The sequence below is a fragment of the Aquarana catesbeiana genome, linkage group LG10 (assembly GCF_042186555.1).
Source record: "Aquarana catesbeiana isolate 2022-GZ linkage group LG10, ASM4218655v1, whole genome shotgun sequence".
NCBI lineage: Eukaryota > Metazoa > Chordata > Amphibia > Anura > Ranidae > Aquarana > Aquarana catesbeiana.
In genome coordinates, this window is record NC_133333.1 from 144372162 (window position 1) to 144393834 (window position 21673).

At 40.9% G+C, this 21673-nt stretch overlaps 1 protein-coding gene across 4 annotated transcripts in view; it reads right to left on the reverse strand.

Annotated features, from left to right (window-relative positions):
• The window catches only part of PRKCG (protein kinase C gamma), an 805390-nt gene that overhangs the window by 649288 nt on the left and 134429 nt on the right, over positions 1–21673 (reverse strand). Inside the window, exon 3 of one of the 4 annotated variants that reach the window (XM_073602742.1) lies at positions 806–890. The exons of the other annotated variants lie outside the window; for them this stretch is intronic. Coding sequence (XP_073458843.1) covers positions 806–873 — 68 coding nt within the window. The 5' untranslated portion in view covers positions 874–890. The remainder of the gene's footprint in view (positions 1–805; positions 891–21673) is intronic. 4 annotated transcript variants of the gene reach the window in all.

Consider the following 21673-nt stretch of genomic DNA (forward strand, 5'->3'; position numbering starts at 1 on the left):
ATTAGTGCAAATGGGGAATATATTGCAGGGGACAAGCATTCAATTTGTAATACATACAAATAAAGGTGAGTTATTTAATCAGCCTTGTTATTTAATAGTCACACCTCATATAGTGGAAACTTTATATAGTGCCATCTACTATAAGATCCAGGCTGTACAGCCATTATCTGCCACCCAATGCTAAACATCTTAAACATTATGCTTAGCCTTATGTAAGTAATACAAAATAAATAGCTAACACCCCTCACCATAGCCCTGTATGACTAAATCTAATCACCTCTATCTGGGATTAGTCACAGTACATTTTGGAATCTTTGAACTTCAACAGAGAAATAGAAAAATGGCTTTCGGGTAATTGTAATCTCTAATAAACTGCAGAAGGAAAGAGACGATATAAATCTATAAGCAAATTTCCATGTGAATCATGGCATTTACTACCAGCGCTTAATACAGATATCATTATAGGAACAGAAAAGGACAACATGTGACAAGGAGAACCTAAGGGAAAGATAGTGAACTAGGCTGGGAGGAGAACAAAGAAAGGAGGAAAGGTAGCTGATTTATGAAGACTAGAGTCAAAATAGAGAAGTGGCCCATAGAAACGTAAAAGCTGAACTCCAGGCAAACAGCTGCATAAACAAAATAAGGAAGCTTTTTTACCTGCCAAAGAATTAGCATTTTTATCCATTCAGTTTGATATTTACCCAGCTCTGCCACAGCCTGTAACTGGATAGTGAAAGGAGAAGCAGCACACTGATAAGCTCATCTTTCTTTTGCTGTGCTCTCTCCTCTTAGTAGGACATACCTTGTACCACAGTGCAACGTATTGGCTCTTTTTATTGCTTCTTCTTCCTCCAGACTAAACTCTGCCATATAGGGGCTGCTGGAAGCTGATATAAGTCAAATCCAGGTGTTAAAAAAATAGAAAAACAGATGCAATGATGTATTTTTAGATTCTTAGCTGCATTAAAACTTTCAGGTATGATTTGTTTGCATAGTTACATTGGTCTAGCTTGGACCAATGTAAGTACACTACATATGTCATAGCTGTAGAATTCCAGTAGAAGATGGAAATCACTGTAGTAGCCTCCATTACTACATTGATCCCCACTGTCTTAGCATATCCTAGCCAAGCAACTGCCCTGCTGCATAGTAACCACACAGGTTTTTCTACTCGGCATGGGTACTATTCACAGAATGTCTTGTGTACCAAGGTCACCGGCCTCCTTCAGCCTAATGAGGACCTCCAGGGCCAGAGATAGCTGACTTCCTTCTGTATGTGGTGGGTTGTAAGGCATAGTTGGTGTAATGCAAGGTAGATTCATGGGGCGCCAGAAACTTCTTAAATGCAAAGAGATTTTTATTTCACCCTTAGGTAGTTGCAATGTTAATTGGCAGACACCGAGACTTCAGCAGGAGGACAGCCATGCAGGGAAAGGCCTCCCGCAGGAAGCCACATCTGCATGTGTAGGAATGTTGTCTCCTATGGCAACAGTCTTTAACAGTTTCTAACACAAGTTGTAACAGTTCCTTCCCTTCCACTACAATTACTTCTTGTAGTTCTTCAGCCCACGGAGCTCCCAGTCTCTCCCATTAGACTAGATGATTCACTGCCACTGAATCCCGTGAGCTCCTCCAATCTTCACTGTAGTATGTTCCTCAAGCGTCACCCCCACTTCTCTGCTGGGTCCTTAGCTTGGCACTCAAGACACTTCTCAAGCTTCATCCCGCTGGCCTGCTCAGTCCCTGGCTTGACCCACAAGGCTGCTCTGCATGCGTCACCTCCGCTGGCTGGGTCCCTGACTTGATACCCACTGAAGTTTCCTGATTCTTCACAGTCCCCGGTTGGTGAGAATTCTGCTCTGGTACTTGCGTCAGCTACTCATTGTGGTCCCTGGTAATAAGGTGGTTGGTACTTTAGTGGTGACAGATTCCCCTCTACCTCCGACCATGACAGGTTCTCTGGCCGACAGAACCAAGCTGTAATCCCAACCCTGCACTGCTCTCTTGCTTCTGCATAGGCCCTCAGACAGCCAGATGTGCCCGGGATAGGCCCAAACTCCGGCCTAGCAGCCCGAGCAATACAACACATGTCCACCCAGACAGCCATCCAGGTGGCACAGAACACCGATCACCTGACTCCACCCAAATATATAGGTTCTCCCAGCAGGCCAGGGGATTTAAGAAAACCCCTGCCAATGGGCTGGAATTCCCCATATACCCATAACCTGACCTTGCATTGCCCTTCTCGTAGCTAATGCTACCAGGTGCCTGGCAAAAGAGAGAAGTGCAATAATTACAGACAGTGTGAAATCAATTGATCCCTAACAATAGGCTAATGTAGCTATACCTGGCAGGTAAATTTAGGAGCAACCCTGCCTAAACACCAGGGTGCTACACTTGCATTTTTTTTCAATCAATGCAAGATGTTCTCTGATTGAATAAGGTGGAAAAGCAGGTTGGTAATGTCTACCTGGTCCAATTAGAGAACAGTTTGCATTCAATGAGAAAAATTCAAGGCACTCTGCAAATAAAGTTGGGCAAACGATTCGGCCTGAGCATGAGTTCGGGACTATGTCGCCGCACAGTGCATTGGAAGTTCGAAGCAATAAAAGCTTTGCCCAAATCAGGGCACATAGCACTGTCAGAGCCATGATTGGACACTGTGATGATGACTCTATCCAATCATGGCTCATTGCTCTTAGTCCCACCGCACACTATAAAAATATTTTTCCCATAGTAGCCATTTGTAGTGTGATATCAGCATGTAGAGAGATAGAACAGGGCTCTGTTCAGTGCTACTAGCGAGTTTGTGTGTGCTATAGTGTACTATTGTGAGTGTAAAGCAGGGGTGTCCAAACTTTTTTCAAAGAGGGCCAGATCTGATGAAGTGAACATGCGCGAGGGCCGACCATTTTGCCTGACATTCTTTGAACCATTAAAATTCGGGCTAATGCCCCGTACACACGGTCGGATTTTCCGACGGAAAATGTGTGATAGGACCTTGTTGTCGGAAATTCCGACCGTGTGTAGGCTCCATCACACATTTTCCATCGGATTTTCTGACACACAAAGTTTGAGAGCAGAATATAAAATTTTCCGACAACAAAATTCGTTGTCGGAAATTCCGATTGTGTGTACACAAATCCGACGGACAAAGTGCCACGCATGCTCAGAATAAATAAAGAGATGAAAGCTATTGGCCACTGCCCCGTTTATAGTCCCGACGTACGTGTTTTACGTCACAGCGTTTAGAACGATCGGATTTTCCGACAACTTTGTGTGACCACGTGTATGCAAGACAAGTTTGAGCCAACATCCGTTGGAAAAAATCCTAGGATTTTGTTGTCGGAATGTCCGAACAAAGTCTGACCGTGTGTACGGGGCATTAGTGTGTTCGTGCACTAAAACACTGCCCAACAAGAATTCTCTTGCCTTTGTCACGCTCGTTCCCGACACACAGACGAATGCTCTGCTCTTTAGGGGTACCGTTCATTCTTAATGGTACCCCACACATTGAAAAACGTGGGGTACTTTTGGTGCAGTGCATTTTTTTAAAAAAAAGGTCGGGGACTTCTTTTCCTGCATTTTTGTGGGTAGGGAAGCCCATTGAAATGAATGGGCTGCCCTACACGCAGCACGCAGCCACACAGATGTGAACCAAGGGCTTGTTCACATGTCAGGTTGGAGGGGCAGTCAAACCACATGGTTAAGCTGTTTTTACCACCCCCAACTTCTCCCCCTTTAGCCGCAGAGGGGGCAGCTGGGGATGTACACATGCTGTGGCTCCAGCTGGAGGTATACCCAGGCTGAATGGGGCTGCACTGCAACTACCCTGCAACTGTGTGCACTGCACGGTTGCGGTATAGTGATGCTGTATTTACGGGCTTAAAACAGGTGGTGAGGAGGCAACATAATGCCTCTTTACCACCTGTCAAATGCCTCTGAAAAGCGATCTGTGCATGGATTGCTTTTCAGAGGAGCAGCAGTCCTGGCTGCTATCACAAACAAGCCCTACAAAAGCAGTTCTGATGGTACAGGAATGGGAGGGGGTCCAGATTAAAAGTAACATACACATGTACATACACACAGACACATGCACACACATGCAGACACATACACACATGCACACACACATACAGAGAAATGCGCACACACACATGCATACAGACATATGCACACACATACAGACACATACACACACAGACACATGAATACAGACATACATACAGACACATGCACACACACACACACACACACACATACATACAGACACACATGCACAGACACATGAATAAAGCCCTTTTAAAACTAATCTACCTTCTAGCACAGTACCATACCTTTCTATTTTCCTCATTCAGCCGTGTACTGCACTGTAGGGGGAAGCAGAGAGCACAGCACACTCCCTTGCACTTTACTTTCACTTTTGAGGCTGACGGAGCTTCTCACAGTGCCGATGTACAGTTCGGCAGGGGATCGGGCTCATCTGACAGCCCTGATCCCGCGGCACACTGGTTGAGAAAGGCTGGTTTAGATAACCAGGCGGGCTATTCAAAACCAGGCCGCGGGCCACGATTGGCCCGCAGGCCGGATTTTGGACATGCCTGGTGTAAAGTATCAGTTTAGTGTTAATCTAGTGATAGTACAGTGTGAGAGTAGTGCGACCATTCATTTTTACTTTAGTGTTATTTTATTTTGTCAGGGCGGTTTCCTGCAGTATATTTCAGTGCATTAATGCAGGTTTACCACAGTATACTGCAGTGCGTTACTGCACGTTTAACGCAGTATATTTCATTGTGTCATTGCAGGTTTACCGCAGTATATTGCAGTGCGTTAGTGCATGTTTACCGCAGTATATTGCAGTGTGTTACTGTAGGTTTAACGCAGTATATTGTAGTGCGTTGATGCACATTTACTGCAGTACATTGCAGTCCGTTCAAGAGTACCTCTATAGGGTTACGGTGTGAAGGCAATTTTTCCACACCTGGTGCATATCATTTCAATTTTTGACAGCAAGGCCAATTCATGCTTTCATCAAGAGTACCTTTATAGGGTTACAGTGTGAAGGCACCACCAATGCCCAAATTCCAATTTTTCCGTACCTGTATGACAGGTGCATATCATTTCAATTTTTGACAGCAAGGCCAATTCTTGCTTTCATCAAGAGTAACTTTAAAGGGTTACGGTGTGAAGGCACCACCAACACCCAAAGCCCAATTTTTCTGCACCTGCTACTTCTATCCAAAGTCTGCAAAAAGAACACCAGAATTTATCCAAAAAATCTCTAATCTTGTTCTGAGTGCACTAAACTGTGGCCTCATCATACAGACTGGTTCCCCAAGTCATTTTTTATAAAAAAAAAGAAAGCTTTCAGGGAACAGTTAATTTTTTTTTGGCTTTATAAATGTCATTATTGCTGCAGCAGGTTCCATACACGGTACAGATGTGCCACTTTACAGGCAGACTAAGGGGACCCCTCCAGGCACTATATTTAAAATTATATTTTTTTCTTCATACTTACCTGTATGAAGCAGCCATATACATTACTACCTGGGTTATGCGCCACCTATAGGTGAATAGACACTGGTAGAATAACCAAAAACAGGGAGTGATCCCTATATAACCCCTCACATACAGGAAGTACTCCAGTTTTGTAGCAAGCAATGAACTCCCAAAAAGAGAGGGGAGAGGCTTCTGTGTCCCGTGATGATAGTGATGCTGATGGAACCTCCTGGGCTTTTCACACCCCTGGTAGAATGAGCTATAACCCCAAAGGGAGGAGCTTTACTTTTCAGGCCATAGGCCTGAGTGATTAACTAGTGAATCCAAAGTTAAATGGACGCCTTAGAAGCCGCTTGACCCTTCTTGGGGCCCTCCTGCAAAACGAAAAACGCATCAGAACTTCTGATGCTTGCAGACCTTTCCAGGTAGACTCTGACCACCCGCACCACATCCAAAAGGTGGAATTGCTTCTCTTCTGACGAGCCAAGCTGAGAGAAAAAAGAAGGTAGAACAATGTCCTGATATAAATGAAATCTAGAAATTACCTTAGGCAAAAAGGATGGAACAGGACGTAGCACCAGTTTATCATGGTGCATAATCAAATACGGCTCCTTACAGGAAAGGGCCGCCGAATCGGAGACCCTTTTAGCCGAAATAATTGCAAAAAGAAAAGCCAACTTCCGTGTCAAAAGGACTAACGGAACTTCGTTGATTGGTTCAAAAGACTGCTCTTATAGCACTGACAAAACCAAATTCAAATCCCAAGGGCAAAGAGGTGATTTAACGGGAGGCAATAAGTGAGTCACTCCCTGAAGAAAAGTCTGGACCAGGGAATGTGAAGCCAAAGGCTTCTGGAAGTACACTGATAAGGCTGAAACCTGCCCTTTAATTGTTGTCAAGGCTAATCTTTTATCTAAGCCTGACTGAAGAAAAGAGAGAATTCTCTTTACCAAATATCTGCGAGGATGCCAACTTCTGGCCTCACACCATGCAATGTAAGCCTTACAAACCCTGTGATAAACCTTCCTGGTGACTGCCTTTCTGGCATTCACCAATGTAGTTACCACTGGTCCTGAGATACCACGATCTCCTAGCACCCTGGCTTCAATAGCCACGCCGTCAAATTCAGCAAGCGTAAATTCGGGTGGAATATAGGCCCCTGTGAAAGTAAATTGAGAGCTGAAGCGTCCAAGGTTTTCCTACTGCTAATCTCACTACCTTTGGATACCAGGCCCTCCTGGTCCAGGCCGGAGCTACCAGAATGACTGATGTAATCTCCTCTCAGATACTGTACAAAGATGTGGCAGAAGAGGAAATGGGGGGGAATGCATAAATCAAAGAGAATTGAGTCCAGGGAACTACCAGAGCAGCTATCCTGATCGCAAGTGGATCTCTTGCTCTGGATACAAAAAAGTAAACAATATTGTGGGTTTTTTTTCAAAATTGATGCTTTTTTTGTTTATAGCGCAAAAAATAAAAACCGCAGAGGTGATCAAATACCACCAAAAGAGAGCTCTATTTGTGTGGAAAAAAAGGACGCAAATTTTGTTTGTTAGTGAATTTAAAGATGTGAGTTTAATGGTGGAGGAGTGTGTTATTTTAATAAATATTATTACGCTATTGCACTATTGGACTATTTTCTTTTTTTCATGCTCAGAGAGCTCTTTGGCACCACACTCTGAATATGTAAAGGTGTACCATTGGAGATCATTCATTTCTACTTGCTGTGTGGGATAAAAGCTTGGTGGCCCTGACACGAGAGTGTGGGCAAAAGGAGCTGGTGAGTTTATTTACCTAAGGGGAGTGGATTCACAGTCACAGAGGTGCGGTGGAAGAATTGTTTTAAGTGAAGACCTGCACTGTATCACGTCACGGAACAATATTATATTTGGACTTTTTGTGGACACTTTTTTATATTTGTGGACTGATTCACATTGGTTTACACATATTTATATATATTTTTAATTATATATTTAATTTTTTATGTGCACAGATATGTTATTCACATAAATGGTTTTGCGCACTTTATTTGTGAATTTTTTGATCATATTATTTGATGCACAATAATAGGGAGGAGTGATGATATGATTATATCATTGTTTGATTGTTTGTTTCATCACTCTTTACTATATGTCATTTCTTGATTAGGGTTCACTTTAGCGCTGCTAATTTGAGTTCACTTGGGGCGAGATTGTGGTGAATCAAATTTTTCATTTATGGTTGTTATTATTTAAGCAGCAGCTTAGATTCAGGCTTTATTTTCCATCAGTTTTGGGTGTATGAGTGGGCGGATTTTCTTTATACCTGATTTTTGACATTAATGACAGCTCAATTGTCAGTTAAAATGACGCAGTGCCAATTGTAAAAAGTGCTCTGGCCAGGAAGGGGGTAAAATCTTCCGGGGGGCTTAGCATCAGTAAATCACTGCTCATTTAAAAATGATGTTTTTTATAAACTTTGTGTTCATTGATACATGTCCCCCAGTGAAGTACCCAGACCCTCATACCCTTTGTATACCCAATTACTTGCATATAAGCCTTCAAAATGCGCACTTTTGATTTTTCCAGTTCGGGTCCCATAGACTTCAATGGGGTTCCTTATTCGGTTCCGAACTTTTGCGATGTTGGCAAGTTCTGCCGCGAATGGAACCAGGGGTCGTTCGGCCCATGTCTATCTGCAAATAGCACCTATGTCGAGTAAGTGACCCCTCTGTGTTCACTATACAGCAGGGCAACCGCTCAGCATGGAATCACTGTAGTTGCAGTGGCTACTACATGGATTTTCTGCTTCCATGAGGCTCCCACAGGTATGGCATATGCAAACTTACATTGGACCTATACATGGATGTAGCTATACAGTAAAATCCATACCTGGAGTACAGCATCAATGTAAGTCTTTAATATTGGCCTATTGGCTTTAAATAAAACTACTATGCTATGGGCAGCAGCTTGTAAATGTCTCTACTTGTCTGTTCTTTCTCTTAAATATTTATTTATTGAAAGTTTTCATCATTACAGACCAAATTACATTCTTATTGGAGAATATAGCAAATATCTCAGTATTAAAATGCAAAAATTCCATAATTTCCAAAACATCACATAAGATCAAACCATATCAAATTCTGAAATTTTCTTACTTCTTTTTCTTTCACATATCATCTATACAACATAACAAGCATTATAAACAGCTACAAATGATAACAAGAGACACACAAACAAACAAACAAAACAAAACAAAAAAAATCAAGCCACTAATACAATATTTACATGATGTAATAAGCTATATACCTGTGTCTATGAAAAAAGTTAGATTAGATTTGTTGTTCCTTCAGAAGGTTCCATTTACTTGAAGACGCCACTCCTCGTGGACCTCCATTTTAAGGCAATTAACTTACGTGCTATAAACAATAATCTACTAACTGATACCAAACCTCAATGGGAAAAAGCTCTTCACCGAGATAACCCAATAAGCACGTCTTAGGATTCATATCGAAATGAGTACAAAAAAAACTACATTAATTGTAGTCACCACCTCTCGCCAGTATCTAACCAGTTTAGGACACTTCCACAACATATGTATTAGATCAGCTGGAGATTTTTGGCAACATGGACAATCCGGGGTATCACTCCTGCCCCACTTAAATAACTTTACTGGTGTTCTATATACCCTATATATGATAAAATAATTAAGACAAACATTGTACAGGTGATAATGAAACTAAAGAACCCCCTTTCCAAAATTGTTTGCCAGACATCATCTGAAATATCCCCTAGGTCTATCTCCCACCCTCTTCTACCCGGACTGACACAATTATCTTGAAATGGCCTCATAAGTTGGCCGTATAAAGATGAAATAAGGCCTTTTTTCTAAGTCGCCAAAGCTAATGAAGTTAAGAGTGGCATCCATCTTATCACTATCTTTTCCCCTTTAAACTGAGACTGTACTGTTTGCCCTAATTGCAGATATTAAAAAAATTATGATGAGGCAATTGATAAGATTCTTGCAGATCCCAAAAGAAGCACAGAACGTTATGTGAATAAAGCTGGGCTATATACTGAAACCCCTGGGAACACCAACGCTCGAATCCCTCCAATTTACATAGTTCTTTATAGTGCCTATATTGCTAATTTCCTGCCAGAAACTATTCATAAGTGCCAATGTTGGACCTTTACAGGTATAAGCAAAAGCTCCAGATTCCAGCTGAGCCAGAAGATTGTAACAATAACAATTACTTAACAATAGGGTCATAGGATCTTCCCAATTCATAACTCCCCAACCAGCAAAATGCTGAAGTTGGGAGGTTATAAAATATAGTTTTGGCTGGGGCACCGCCAATTCGCCCTCATCCCTAGCTCGCTGGAGAATTGATAGCTTAATCCTAAGGTTTTTTCCTTTCCATAATAGCCTTCGAAATAATGATTCTATTTTTTTTTCTTTCTGCAGACCTTTCACTGGTAGTACCTAGAGTTGGGAGAACAGTTCAAACCAAGCAAAAGTTCAGCCCAAACTTTGCCTGTTCGCCCGCTCGGCGAACACCGGAATTTGCAGGACGCTCGGCAGGATGTTCGGCCACATTCCCCCCATGTTGAGGGCATATGGTCTAGTATGGTTCAGGAGAGGGGCGCTCGCTTTTTTTTATTGTCCCCCAGGGTAGTACCCGGGCCCCCATACCCTTTTTATGGCCAATAATTTGCATATAAGCATATAAAATTGGTATTTTGGGTTTTTAAAGTTTGGGTCTCATAGACTTTAATAGTGTTCATGGTTCGGGTCTGAACTTTCACGATGTTCGAGAGTTCTGGCGCGAACCGAACCCGAGGGGTGTTGTTCAGCCCAACTCTAGTAGTATCCACAATGGGGTATATTATAGGATTTCTAAAAGAATAAGGCTTCATGTACAGTAGCATCTCCTAAATTTGAGTCAATGTACACATAGGCTTTTAGCAAACTTAGGAGCTGCTGCGGTTAGGTGAGCTTCGACCTCCCTCTCCTGAACGCAGAATAATCACGTTAAGGATAGAAATGTTTTGACCACCAGCTGTGGGAAAACACAAAAAAGAACAATGACTTAATACTGCTGCTGCTTGTATCCCATGAATACATTTCCAAGGCTGAGATCAGGTTGCTGTCATCATGCAATGAATGAGCAATTTCTTGTTATGAGTATAGGTTGGGCTGTACCGTTAAATTGTTATGTGCAATAGTGAAATGCTTTTAAGCTTTTTGCCACCTAATACAAGTGTGTTAGAACATGTATTTATGTCTGGTTTTGTGCAGTTTAAAGCACATGGTTAAAAGGTACTATTTGGGGGAAATTTACTAAAACTGGAGCTGGCAAAATCGTGGGCAGCTCTGCATAGAAACCAATCAGCTTCCAGGTTTTATTGTCAAAGCTTAACCACTTTAATAGTGGGCACTTGTACCCCCTTCCTGCTCAGGCCAATTTTCAGCTTTCACCCCTGTCGCACTTTGAATAACAATTGCGCGGTCATGCTACACTGTAGCCATATGAAATTTTTATAATTTTCACACACATAGAACTTTATTTTTGTGGCATTTAATCACCACTAGATTTTTTATTTTTTGCTAAACAAACTAAAAAAGACCGAAAAAAGAAAATCATGTTTTTCTTCTTTCTGTTATACAATTTTGCAAATAATAATTGTTCTTCATAAATATAGGTCAAAACGTATTCTGCTACATTTCCTTGGTGAATATAACCCAAATCAGTGTTTATTATTTAGTCTGTAGAAAAGCTATAGAGTTGAAAAGCTATGGTATATATATCTGAATAGCAATCAATCCTGATGTACTGTCACCTTTTACTTTCTTGATGCCCAAAGATGCCAGGACAGTACAAATTTCACCAAAATGACCCCTTTTTGGAAAGTATACAGTCCAAGGTATTTAGTAAGAGCCCTTGCACACTGGGGCGGTTTGCAGGCGCTATTGCGCTAATAATAGCGCCTGCAAACCGCCCCGAAAGTGCCGCTGCTGTCATCCCAGTGTGCAAGCCCCGAGGGCTTGCACACTGGAGCGATGCGCTGGCAGGACGGTAAAAAAAGTCCTGCCAGCAGCATCTTCGGAGCGGTGAAGGAGCGGTGTGTACACCGCTCCTTTACCGCTCCTGCCCATTGAAATCAATGGGACGGCGCGGCTATACCGCCGGCAAAGCGCCTCTGCAGAGGCGCTTTGCGGTGGTATTTAACCCTTTCTCGGCCGCTAGCGGGGGGTAAAACCACCCCGCTAGCGGCCGCATACCGACGGTAAAACGCCGCTAATAATAGCGGCGTTTTACCACCGACGCCGCCCCCCGCCCCAGTGTGCAAGGGCTCTAAGAGACATGGCGAGTTTTTTTGAAGTTCTCATTGTTTGTCACAATTTTTGGAAATCACTTTTTTTTTTACTTACTCTCACCAGTGCAGTACAGCGTTATCATATAACGGGTATGTCGGTGATCAGGGACACTGAATAGTGACAGTATGTAAAAAAAACAAACAAAACCAAAATTCAATTAAACCATCATGTCTGTGTTACTTGTTAAATATAATAGAAACAGCACTCTGCAGATTCTGCATTGTTGTATGTCCAAAGTCAATACTAGCAGGAGGCAAAGAGGAAACCTGATTATGTTGTAGTGGCTAAAGTTTATTATAGTGAATAACTAGTAAAGCTGTGTCCTGCATTCTGGTTGTACTCATTCTTAGCAGTATGGACGTTGTATCCTACAGCTGTGGAGTTTCAAAGCTGTGTCACCCACTATGGTTCTACTGATATTCAGTAATAGTATAAAAGTTGTTTCATCAACTTTTTACATTTTATAATTTGTAGTGAACCATGTGTGTGGGCACAGGCTAAAGTTTTTAATTTGCAATAAAACTTCAGTTATTATTATTATTATCATCAAAAATATTAGTAGTAGGTGTAGTATTACAATTTAGAATTGTTTTAACCATTTAAAGACCACGTCCCAGCTGATATTAACCACTTAAGGAGAGTATACTGCATATATACTGCAGCGGGGCGGCTCTATTGCGCAAAATCACGTATCTGTATGTCCATTGGACAGATGGGGAGCCAATCAGCGGGTCCGGCTAGCCCAATGTCCGCCGACCACCCGTGATTGTTCCCCAGAGAGGCAGAATGGCAATCTGCCTATGTAAACAAGGCAGATCACCATCCTGTGAGGGGAGGACACAGAAATCTTCTGTTCGCCTTCTCTGTGTTCCCCCAGTCAGTCCATCTCCCCACACAGTTAGCAAACAACTCCTAGGGACACACTTAACCCTTTGATCGCCCCTGATGTTAACCCCTTCCCAGCCAGTGTCATTAGCACAGTAATGCCCTGTATACACAATCGCACATTCCGACAACAAAATCCATCAGATTTTTTCTGACGGATGTTGGCTGAAACTTGTCTTGCATACACACGGTCACACAAAGTTGGTCGGAAATTTCGAACGTCAAGAACGCGGTGACATACAACACATACGATGAGCCGAGAAAAATTAAGTTCAATAGCCAGTGCGGCTCTTCTGCTTGATTCTGAGCATGCGTGGCACTTTGTGCGTCGGAATTGTCTACACACGATCAGAATTTACGCGAACGGGTTTTGTTGTCGGAAAATTTTAGATCCAGCTCTCAAACTTTGTATGTCAGAAATTCCGATGGAAAAAGTCCGATGGAGCCTACGGTCGGAATTTCCGACAACAAGCTCCGATCGCACATTTTCCGTCGGAAAGTCCGATCGTGTGTACAGGGCATTACAGTGCATATTTTTAGCACTGATCACTGCATTAGTGTCAATGGTCCCCCAAAAAGGTGTCAAAAGTGTCAGTTAGGTGTTTGACTTGTCTGCCGCAATATCGCAGTCCCGATAAAAATCACTGACCGCTGTCATTACTAGTAAAAATAAATAAAAATTAAAAACGCTATAAAAATATCCCATAGTATGCAGACACCATAACTTTTGGGCAAACCAATCAATATATGCTTATTGGGAATTTTTTTTTTACCAAAAATATGTAGCAGAATACATATTGGCCTAAATTGATGAAGAAATTTGATTTTTTTTTTTTTTACATTTTTTTTTTTTTGGATATGTTTTATAGCAGAAAGTAAATCTATTTTTTTTTTTTATTTCAAAATTGTCACTTATTTTTGTTTATATCGCAAAGAATAAAAACCGCAGAGGTGATCAAATACTACCAAAAGAAAGCTCTATTTCTGGGAAAAAAGGACATCAATGTTATTTGGGTATAGCATCACATGACCGCGCAATTGTCAGTTAAAGTAACGCAATGCAGTTTCGCAAAAAATGGCCTGGTCATTAAGGAGTTAAAACCTTACGGGTCTGAAGTGGGTAAATGGTATAAACCCAAATGCAAGCATTTATTATATTGCAGTTTACCAATTCTTAGATGTGGTGGCTGCATTCATTTTCTTTTTTTTTTAGGCTTTCTTTCTTCTATTTTCATCTGATGATCTAGCCAGTAAGCTTGTTGTTTTTCAAAAGAACAAGCTGTCCATCAGAATGTATCAGTTACAGAGATGAGACAAACCATGTAACACTAGCAGAGGTGCATATAATTATCTTTTATTTATGTATATAAAACCTTTATCCAAAAATGACGAAAACATTTTTACTGTAACTGCTTATAAAGTATTATCTGGAGTTTGATTTAAATTTGTTAGTGTTGGAATACATTGTTCATGTATTTTGTACAACAACTACATTAACCAGTACATGGCCGTGTTTATAAGTTTGTAGCTGCTCTATGGTAAACTCTATGTCTTTTTTCTGTGTAATAAAGTTCCTGTTTCCTGTCTGCAGTTAAGCAGCAAAACCCATGTGGACCGTGCACTGTCTGTTCTGTAGGGCTATATACAGAATTTCCAACAGGTTATGGGCATAGGCATAGCCCAAATACCCACCGAGAGGAAAGCTGAGAACCCAGACACCCAATCTTAGCCTGCTACAACAGATGAGTGCAGATATAGAAAAAAAACTGCAAAGGAATAAAACAAAATGGCCAGTAACACAGCTGCAACAAAGCTTTAATTTGCAAATCTGACAAAGCAGAACTACCAGCATTGAAAATTCAAGATGAAAATGCTACTAATAAGAGAGGGTATGTGGAAAGGTATAAATGAAGTCAAGCCAGAACACCTTTTAGATGAGTGGATAGAGAAAGGCCAAAAAGCTCAGAGCACAATCTCTAGTAGCATTGAAGTTTATCAAATTATACATACAAGTGATACTCGAAAAATTAGAATATCGTGCAAAAGTTAATATATTTCACTAATGCAACTTAAAAGGTGAAACTAATATATGAGATAGACTTATTACATTCAAAGCAAGATAGTTCAAGCCGTGATTTGTCATAATTGTGATGATTATGGCTTACAGCTCATGAAAACCCCAAATCCACAATCTCAGAAAATTAGAATATTGTGAGAAGGTACAATATTCTAGGCTCAAAGCGTCCCACTCTAATCATCTAATTAAGCCATAACACCTGCAAAGGGTTCCTGAGCCTTTAAATGGTCTCTCAGTCTGGTTCAGTAGGAATCACAATCATGGGAAAGATTGCTGACCTGACAGTTGTGCAGAAAACCATCATTGACACCCTCCATAAAGAGGGAAAGCCTCAAAAGGTAATTGCAAAAGAAGTTGGATGTTCCCAAAGTGCTGTATCAAAGAACTTTAATAGAAAGTTATGTGGAAGGTAAAAGTGTGGAAGAAAAAGGTGCACAAGCAGCAGGGATGACCGCAGCCTGGAGAGGATTGTCAGGAAAAGGCCATTCAAAAGTGTTGGTGACTTTCACAAGGAGTGGACTGAGGCTGAAGTCAGTGCATCAAGAGCCACCACACACAGATGGATCCTGGAATGTCGTATTCCTCTTGTCAAACCACTCCGGAACAACAAACAACATCAGAAGCGTCTTACCTGGGCTAAAGAAAAACATACCTGGTCTGTTGCTCAGTGGTCCAAAGTGCTCTTTTCTGATGAGAGGAAATTTTGCATCTCATTTGGAAACCAAGGACCCAGAGTTTTGAGGAAGAATGGAGAGGCACACACTGCAAGATGCTTGAAGTCCAGTGTGAAGTTTCCACAGTCTGTGTTGATTTGGGGAGCCATGTCATCTGCTGGTGTTGGTCCACTGAGCTTCATCAAGTCCAGGGTCAACGCAGCTGTCTACCAGGATGTTTTGGAGCACTTCATGCTTCCTTGCACAGACAAGCTCTATGGGATGCTGACTTCATTTTCCAGAAGGACTTGGCACCTGCCCACACTGCCAAAAGCACCAAAACCTGGTTCAATGACCATGGGATTATTGTGCTTGATTGGCGAGCAAACTCACCTGACCTGAACCCCATAGAGAATCTATGGGACATTGTCAAGAGAAAGATGAGAGACATGAGAAGGACCAATGCAAAAGAGCTGAAGGCCGCTATTGAAGCACCCTGGTCTTCCATAACACCTCAGCAGTGCCACAGGCTGATAGCTTCCATGCCACACCGCATTGAGGCAGTAATTGCTGCAAAAGGGGCCCAAACCAAGTACTGAGTACATATGCATGCTTATAGGTCCGATTGTTCTATGTACAATCCTTGTTTTATTGATTGCATGCAATATTCTAATATTCTGAGATTGTGGATTTGGGGTTTTCATGAGCTGTAAGCCATAATCATCACAATTATGACAAATCACGGCTTGAACTATCTTGCTTTGCATGTAATGAGTCTATCTCATATATTAGTTTCACCTTTTAAGTTGCATTAGTGAAATAAATGAACGTTTGCACGATATTCTAATTTTTCAAGTATCACTAGCCACTCATCTAAAAGGTGTTCTGGCTTGACTTCATTTATACATTTCCACATACCCTCTCTTATTAGCAGCATTTTCATCTTCAATTTTCAATACTGGTAGTTCTGGTTTGTCAGATTTGCAAATGAAAGCTTTGTTGCAGCCGTGTTACTTTTGCACAATATTCTAATTTTTCGAGTATCACCTGTGTAAGTACATATGTAAGTGTGAAACTGCTAAAGAAATGTGGGAAGGATTACAAAAGGTGCATGAAAGAGTTAATCTCAGCAATAAAGTGTATTTTGATTAGAAAGCTACACCAAACCAAGCTGATGAAAGGCCAGGGTATGCAGGATTACATAAGACACACCTTGGAAATGGTTGAATGCCTGAGAGGTATTAGAAAAGAAATAAAAGATTTTCATGTTGCACCACTATAACTCAGTGGCTTACCAGAAAGCTATGAAATGGTTGTCACAATACTTGACTCATGTCCAGATGATGACCTGACATTGGAATATGTTAAGGGCAAGCTTGAGGATGAATATAAGTGTAAAACAGAAAGCAATAATAGTGACAATGCTTCTGTTGCAGAGTCTGCTTTAAAGATGACAAATATGAATGAAAACAGTAACATGCAACAAGAAACACATGAAGAAGCACAATTTTATGTGCAAGAAGCAACATCATTTAAAAGCAGTTTTCAGAATCTGGAAAGCTAGAATGCAAAAACAAACTAAACTAAAAAAGGCCAAAAGTGTGAAGGAAGAAACTGATTTTTCTTCAGATACTGAATATGTTTTTCGACCCAAAAGTTGCACCTCATCTTTGCAGTCATGGTGTGTTAATTCAGGAGCTTTGAGTCACATAACAAATGACACAGATTTCATTATTCACCTTGACCAGAGAAAAACAGGAAAAATCGAAACAGCTAATGGGCAAATAATGGAATCAGAAGGAATAGGAGATGTTTTTCTTTTCTGTCCTATATCCCAGAGTGTCACCAGAAAGACACCTGTGAAAAATGTCCTTTATGCCCTTGCTCTTGAAACAAAACTTTTGTCAGTGAAGGTCAAAAAACAAGGCAATGTAGTGACCTTCCAATATGACAGGTGTGCCATCACAATGGGATATCTTACTTGCAAAGGCTAAAATTACAGATGAACTGTATCAGCTGAACTGCAGGGAGGTGGTTAATACTGCCAAGGAGAAAAAACATTCAAACTGCATTCACACGTGGCACAGATGACAAAAGTCTTGACAAAATAAAAAAATTAACTGAGAATGACTATGCAAGTGGGATAAAAATGAATCCATGTGATCAAACAATTAAATTCACCAGCTATATAAAAGGAAAAATTACAAGAAAGCCTTTCCAAAGCAGAGTAACAGCAGAGCTAAGAAACCTCTGAACTTCATTCATTCAGATCTTTGCAGTCCAATGGAAAAATTTACCCCAGAAAAGAAGAAGTATTTTCTCATTTTTATAGATGATTACTCCAGGTATACTACACTATGGGGGTTATTTACTAAAGGCAAATCCACTTTGCACTACAAGTGCAAGGTGCACTTGGAAGTGCAGTTGCTGTAGATCCGAGGGGGGACATGCAAGGAAAAAAAACATCATTTTAGCTTGCACATGATTGGATAATAAAATCAGCAGAGCTTCCCCTCATTTCAGATCTACCCCTCAGATTTACAGCGACTGCACTTCCAAGTGCACTTTCAATGCAATTTCAAGTGCACTTTGCACTTGTAGTTTGCACTTACAGTGCAAAGTGGATTTGCCTTTCGTAAATAACCCTCTATATCTGTTACGCAACAAAAGTAAAGTACCAGAGAAGCTTGAACAGTATTTGGCTCAAGTAAGCAAAACATTTTGCAAAATACCGAGTGTATTGTGTAACGACAATGGAACTGAATATACAGGTGATAACACACAGGCGATTCTCAGAAAGCATGGCATAATATTTAAAATTTCTGTACCATACAACCCAGATCAAAACAGGGTTGCAGAAAGAATGAACCGTACTCTATGTGAGAATGGAAGAACAATATTGTTTGATGCAGATATGCCAACCACATACGGGAGGAGGCAATTATGACCACATGATATCTCCAAAATCGACTACAAGGAAAATCAACTGAGAAAACTCCATATGAACTGTGGAAAAACAAAAAAATGGGATGCTTGCGCAAAGGAAGGTGTACTTGTGGGGTACAGAGAATCTCAATAGGGATACAGAATTCTACACCAGGACACAAACAAGGTAATCATCAGTAGAAGTGTAATTGTCGATGAAACCTCAGTGAGTGTGTTCAAAATTTCATGAAATAACTAAACGCTTCAAACTGAGGGAAATTCCACATCAGTGTCACATGAAGATAAGCAACAAAGTGACACAGAAATAGAAATTAACGCAGACAATCCAAATACTGTCAAAGAAGTAGCTTCAATCAGCTTCAATCAGGAAATCCACCAGAAGAAATAAAGGCATGCAAGGTAAATGCTCACATAGTATTAAAATCAGAGCCAGATTCATGGGATGAGATGCAAAGACCTCCAACGCACGAGAAACAAATTTGAATCAGAGCACAGGTGGTCCCCAGGTTACAAACAAGATAGGGTCTGTAGGTTTGTTCTTAAGTTGAATCTGTTTGTAAGTTGGTACAGGTAAATTTTTTTAAGTGTAGCTCCAGCCATAAAAAATATTTTTAAGATTTTTGGATAGCATAGGGAAGGGTTAACACCCCTTTAACATTTGTTTTGTTGTCTGTGTCCCTGCTCAGAAGATTTCACCTCACTTTCTGTTCCAATGATAATTGGATTTTGAAAATGTTGAGTTGTTGTGAAAACAAGCCTTGGTGATAAAGCATCAGTGGAGATGCCTTTTTCCCATAATAACTCTTACAGGAGTGGATTTCCCTTCCTAGGTGTAGATTTCCTCTCACTTCCTGTTGTCTCCCTCTGTTTGTAAGTAGAAGTCGTTTGTAAGTCGGATGTTTGTAACTAGGAGACCGCCTGCATTTGATAAAGCCGCTTACAAGAAAAGATTTATAGAACTGAGATTCAAAATAGGACTAATATAAGGAGTAGTTGTTGAGTGGGGGCATTGGAATACATTGTTCATGTATTTTGTGCAACTACTACTTCAGCCAGTAGATGGCAGTGTTTATAGGTTTTTAGCTGCTCTATGGTAAACTCTATGTCTTTTCTCTGTGTAATAAAGTTCCTGTTTCCTTTTTACAGTTAAGCTCATGTGGACTGTGCACTGTCTGTTCTGTAGGGCTATATACAGAGTTTCTAACAGTTAGTGTACTTAAACCTGCTAATAAATCTAACACTCCACCCCCCCCCGACTGACAATGCTGCCATCCAAAGGTGCCCCTGAGCTATTTCATTCAGAGTGGGGGCACTCTAATACATGAAGTGCGTTACTGGCTAGATCACCAGGTGAAAACAGAGAGAAAAAGCCTAAAAAAGAAAACTGATGCAACTACCACATCTAAGAACTGGTAAGCTGCAATATATTCCATTTTAGGCTTTGGGTTTAATACCACTTTAAATCCACCTCCCATCCCATTCTAACTGATCAGTGGCATAACAATAAAAAAATTAGATGTTTTTTATTCATCTAAAACTGAGGTCATGTGACACTCCAATTCCAAGTCTACTCCCTTCTGTTTACACTAGTCCTTCTTTGGGTGTCCAAGTCACTACCTGCATGACATGAACACTTTGTTTTGGCTGCCCAGCAGTAGGGTTCTCTCAGGATCCTAAAGAGGAGTCTTCTGATAATCTCAGCTTGAATGGACTGTAACAGGGTGTTATTCTCACATTTTTCCCTCTAGTGAGATTTCTGGTGTAGTTTTTACTTTCTACAACTAGATGTCCCCACCAACCCCTTTTCCCTAATTGGACATATGTTCAACTACTACATTTCTTTTGTTTTTAAGGAGCATTGTGTCCCCTGCTATGAACTCTGGGTGCCATCTTGGAGGAGCCTGTGCCTAATTGGACACAGAGTTCTCTTTAGATTTGGGTGGTCATCTTTGAGAAAGAGGGATCTTATATAGCCCCAGCTCTGTCATTTTAATAAGCCCTGCAATGTAAAGACAGAAGGTGGAGACAAAACCAGTTTGTAAAGGAAAGACTGGTTGAGTGTAGGGACAGGTTCCTGTAGAGAAAGGATACCCCAGACATCTGCTGTTTGTACCCAGTGATGAGAAAAGGAGTTCTCAGCATACTGGTCTTGGGCACTGCTTTAACCTCCCTGGCGGTATGATTATTTCAGATTTTTGCGTCTCAAAGCGGTACAATTATTAAATTACAATTAAATAGAAATTTGGCGTTTTATATTGTAGGCCTGTAATTCTTAGCAATAACACACTTAGATCTGTCCACCAAGAGTCTAGTAGATATCCCGGGTATGATGAAGTTTGAAACACAAAATCATAAATTATAATATAATAAATAAATATAAATAATTAAAAATAATAATAATATAATAATAATAAAATAAATTTCCCCACGATTCACTATCGCTCAATTCTGCAAGTGTTCTAATTTACTATCGCTGTTTCTAGCTGGTCTAAAGCCACTTTTGACGTAAAGGGACACTTTTTGCTTGCTATGGACAATCTCATGTTTCCAGGCAGAAAGAACAGTAAATATAATATAAAACTGCATGCAGGGCATGGGCCAAAGCACTGGGGACAAAAGGGAAGTGAAATGATTTCATACTGTACTGTCATCTGTAAGATGACAGTACTGTATGTGTTATGATTTTTACATTTTTTAATTTGCCGCCAGGCTCCGCCCCCATGCGTCGCTACGCTCACAGGGAACTGAGCCTGGCACAGAGAGGCTTCGGGCAGAGGATGGAGCCCACAGACAACGCAGGGGGACATCGCAGGATCCTGGGGACAAGGTAAGTAACCTGCACCAGGATCCTGAGATGCAATCCTGAGTGTGGCTCGGGGTTACCGCTAATGGTGCTGAAATTTAACCCCGAGCCACACTGAGGAATACCATCAGGGAGGCTGCCAGTGGAGAAACCATCTCAGCAGTTCACATTGATCAACCACAAACAACCTACTGAATGTCTACTGCACTACTAACACTGTCTTACGTTTGATTTGAATACGTGCCTGCCTAGGTGTTAAAGTTGATTCTGGAAGAACGTCTACTAGACATGTGATTTATTTTGTTAAAAATCAAAGTTCAGATTAATCTTTTGTTATTTAGAGAGTCAGATGTATCTGAATCTCAGAATCACAATAGTAATGAATTTCAAAGAATCCAAAATAAATTATAACGAAACAACAAAAGCATTTGTTTTCATTCAGACCTTTTG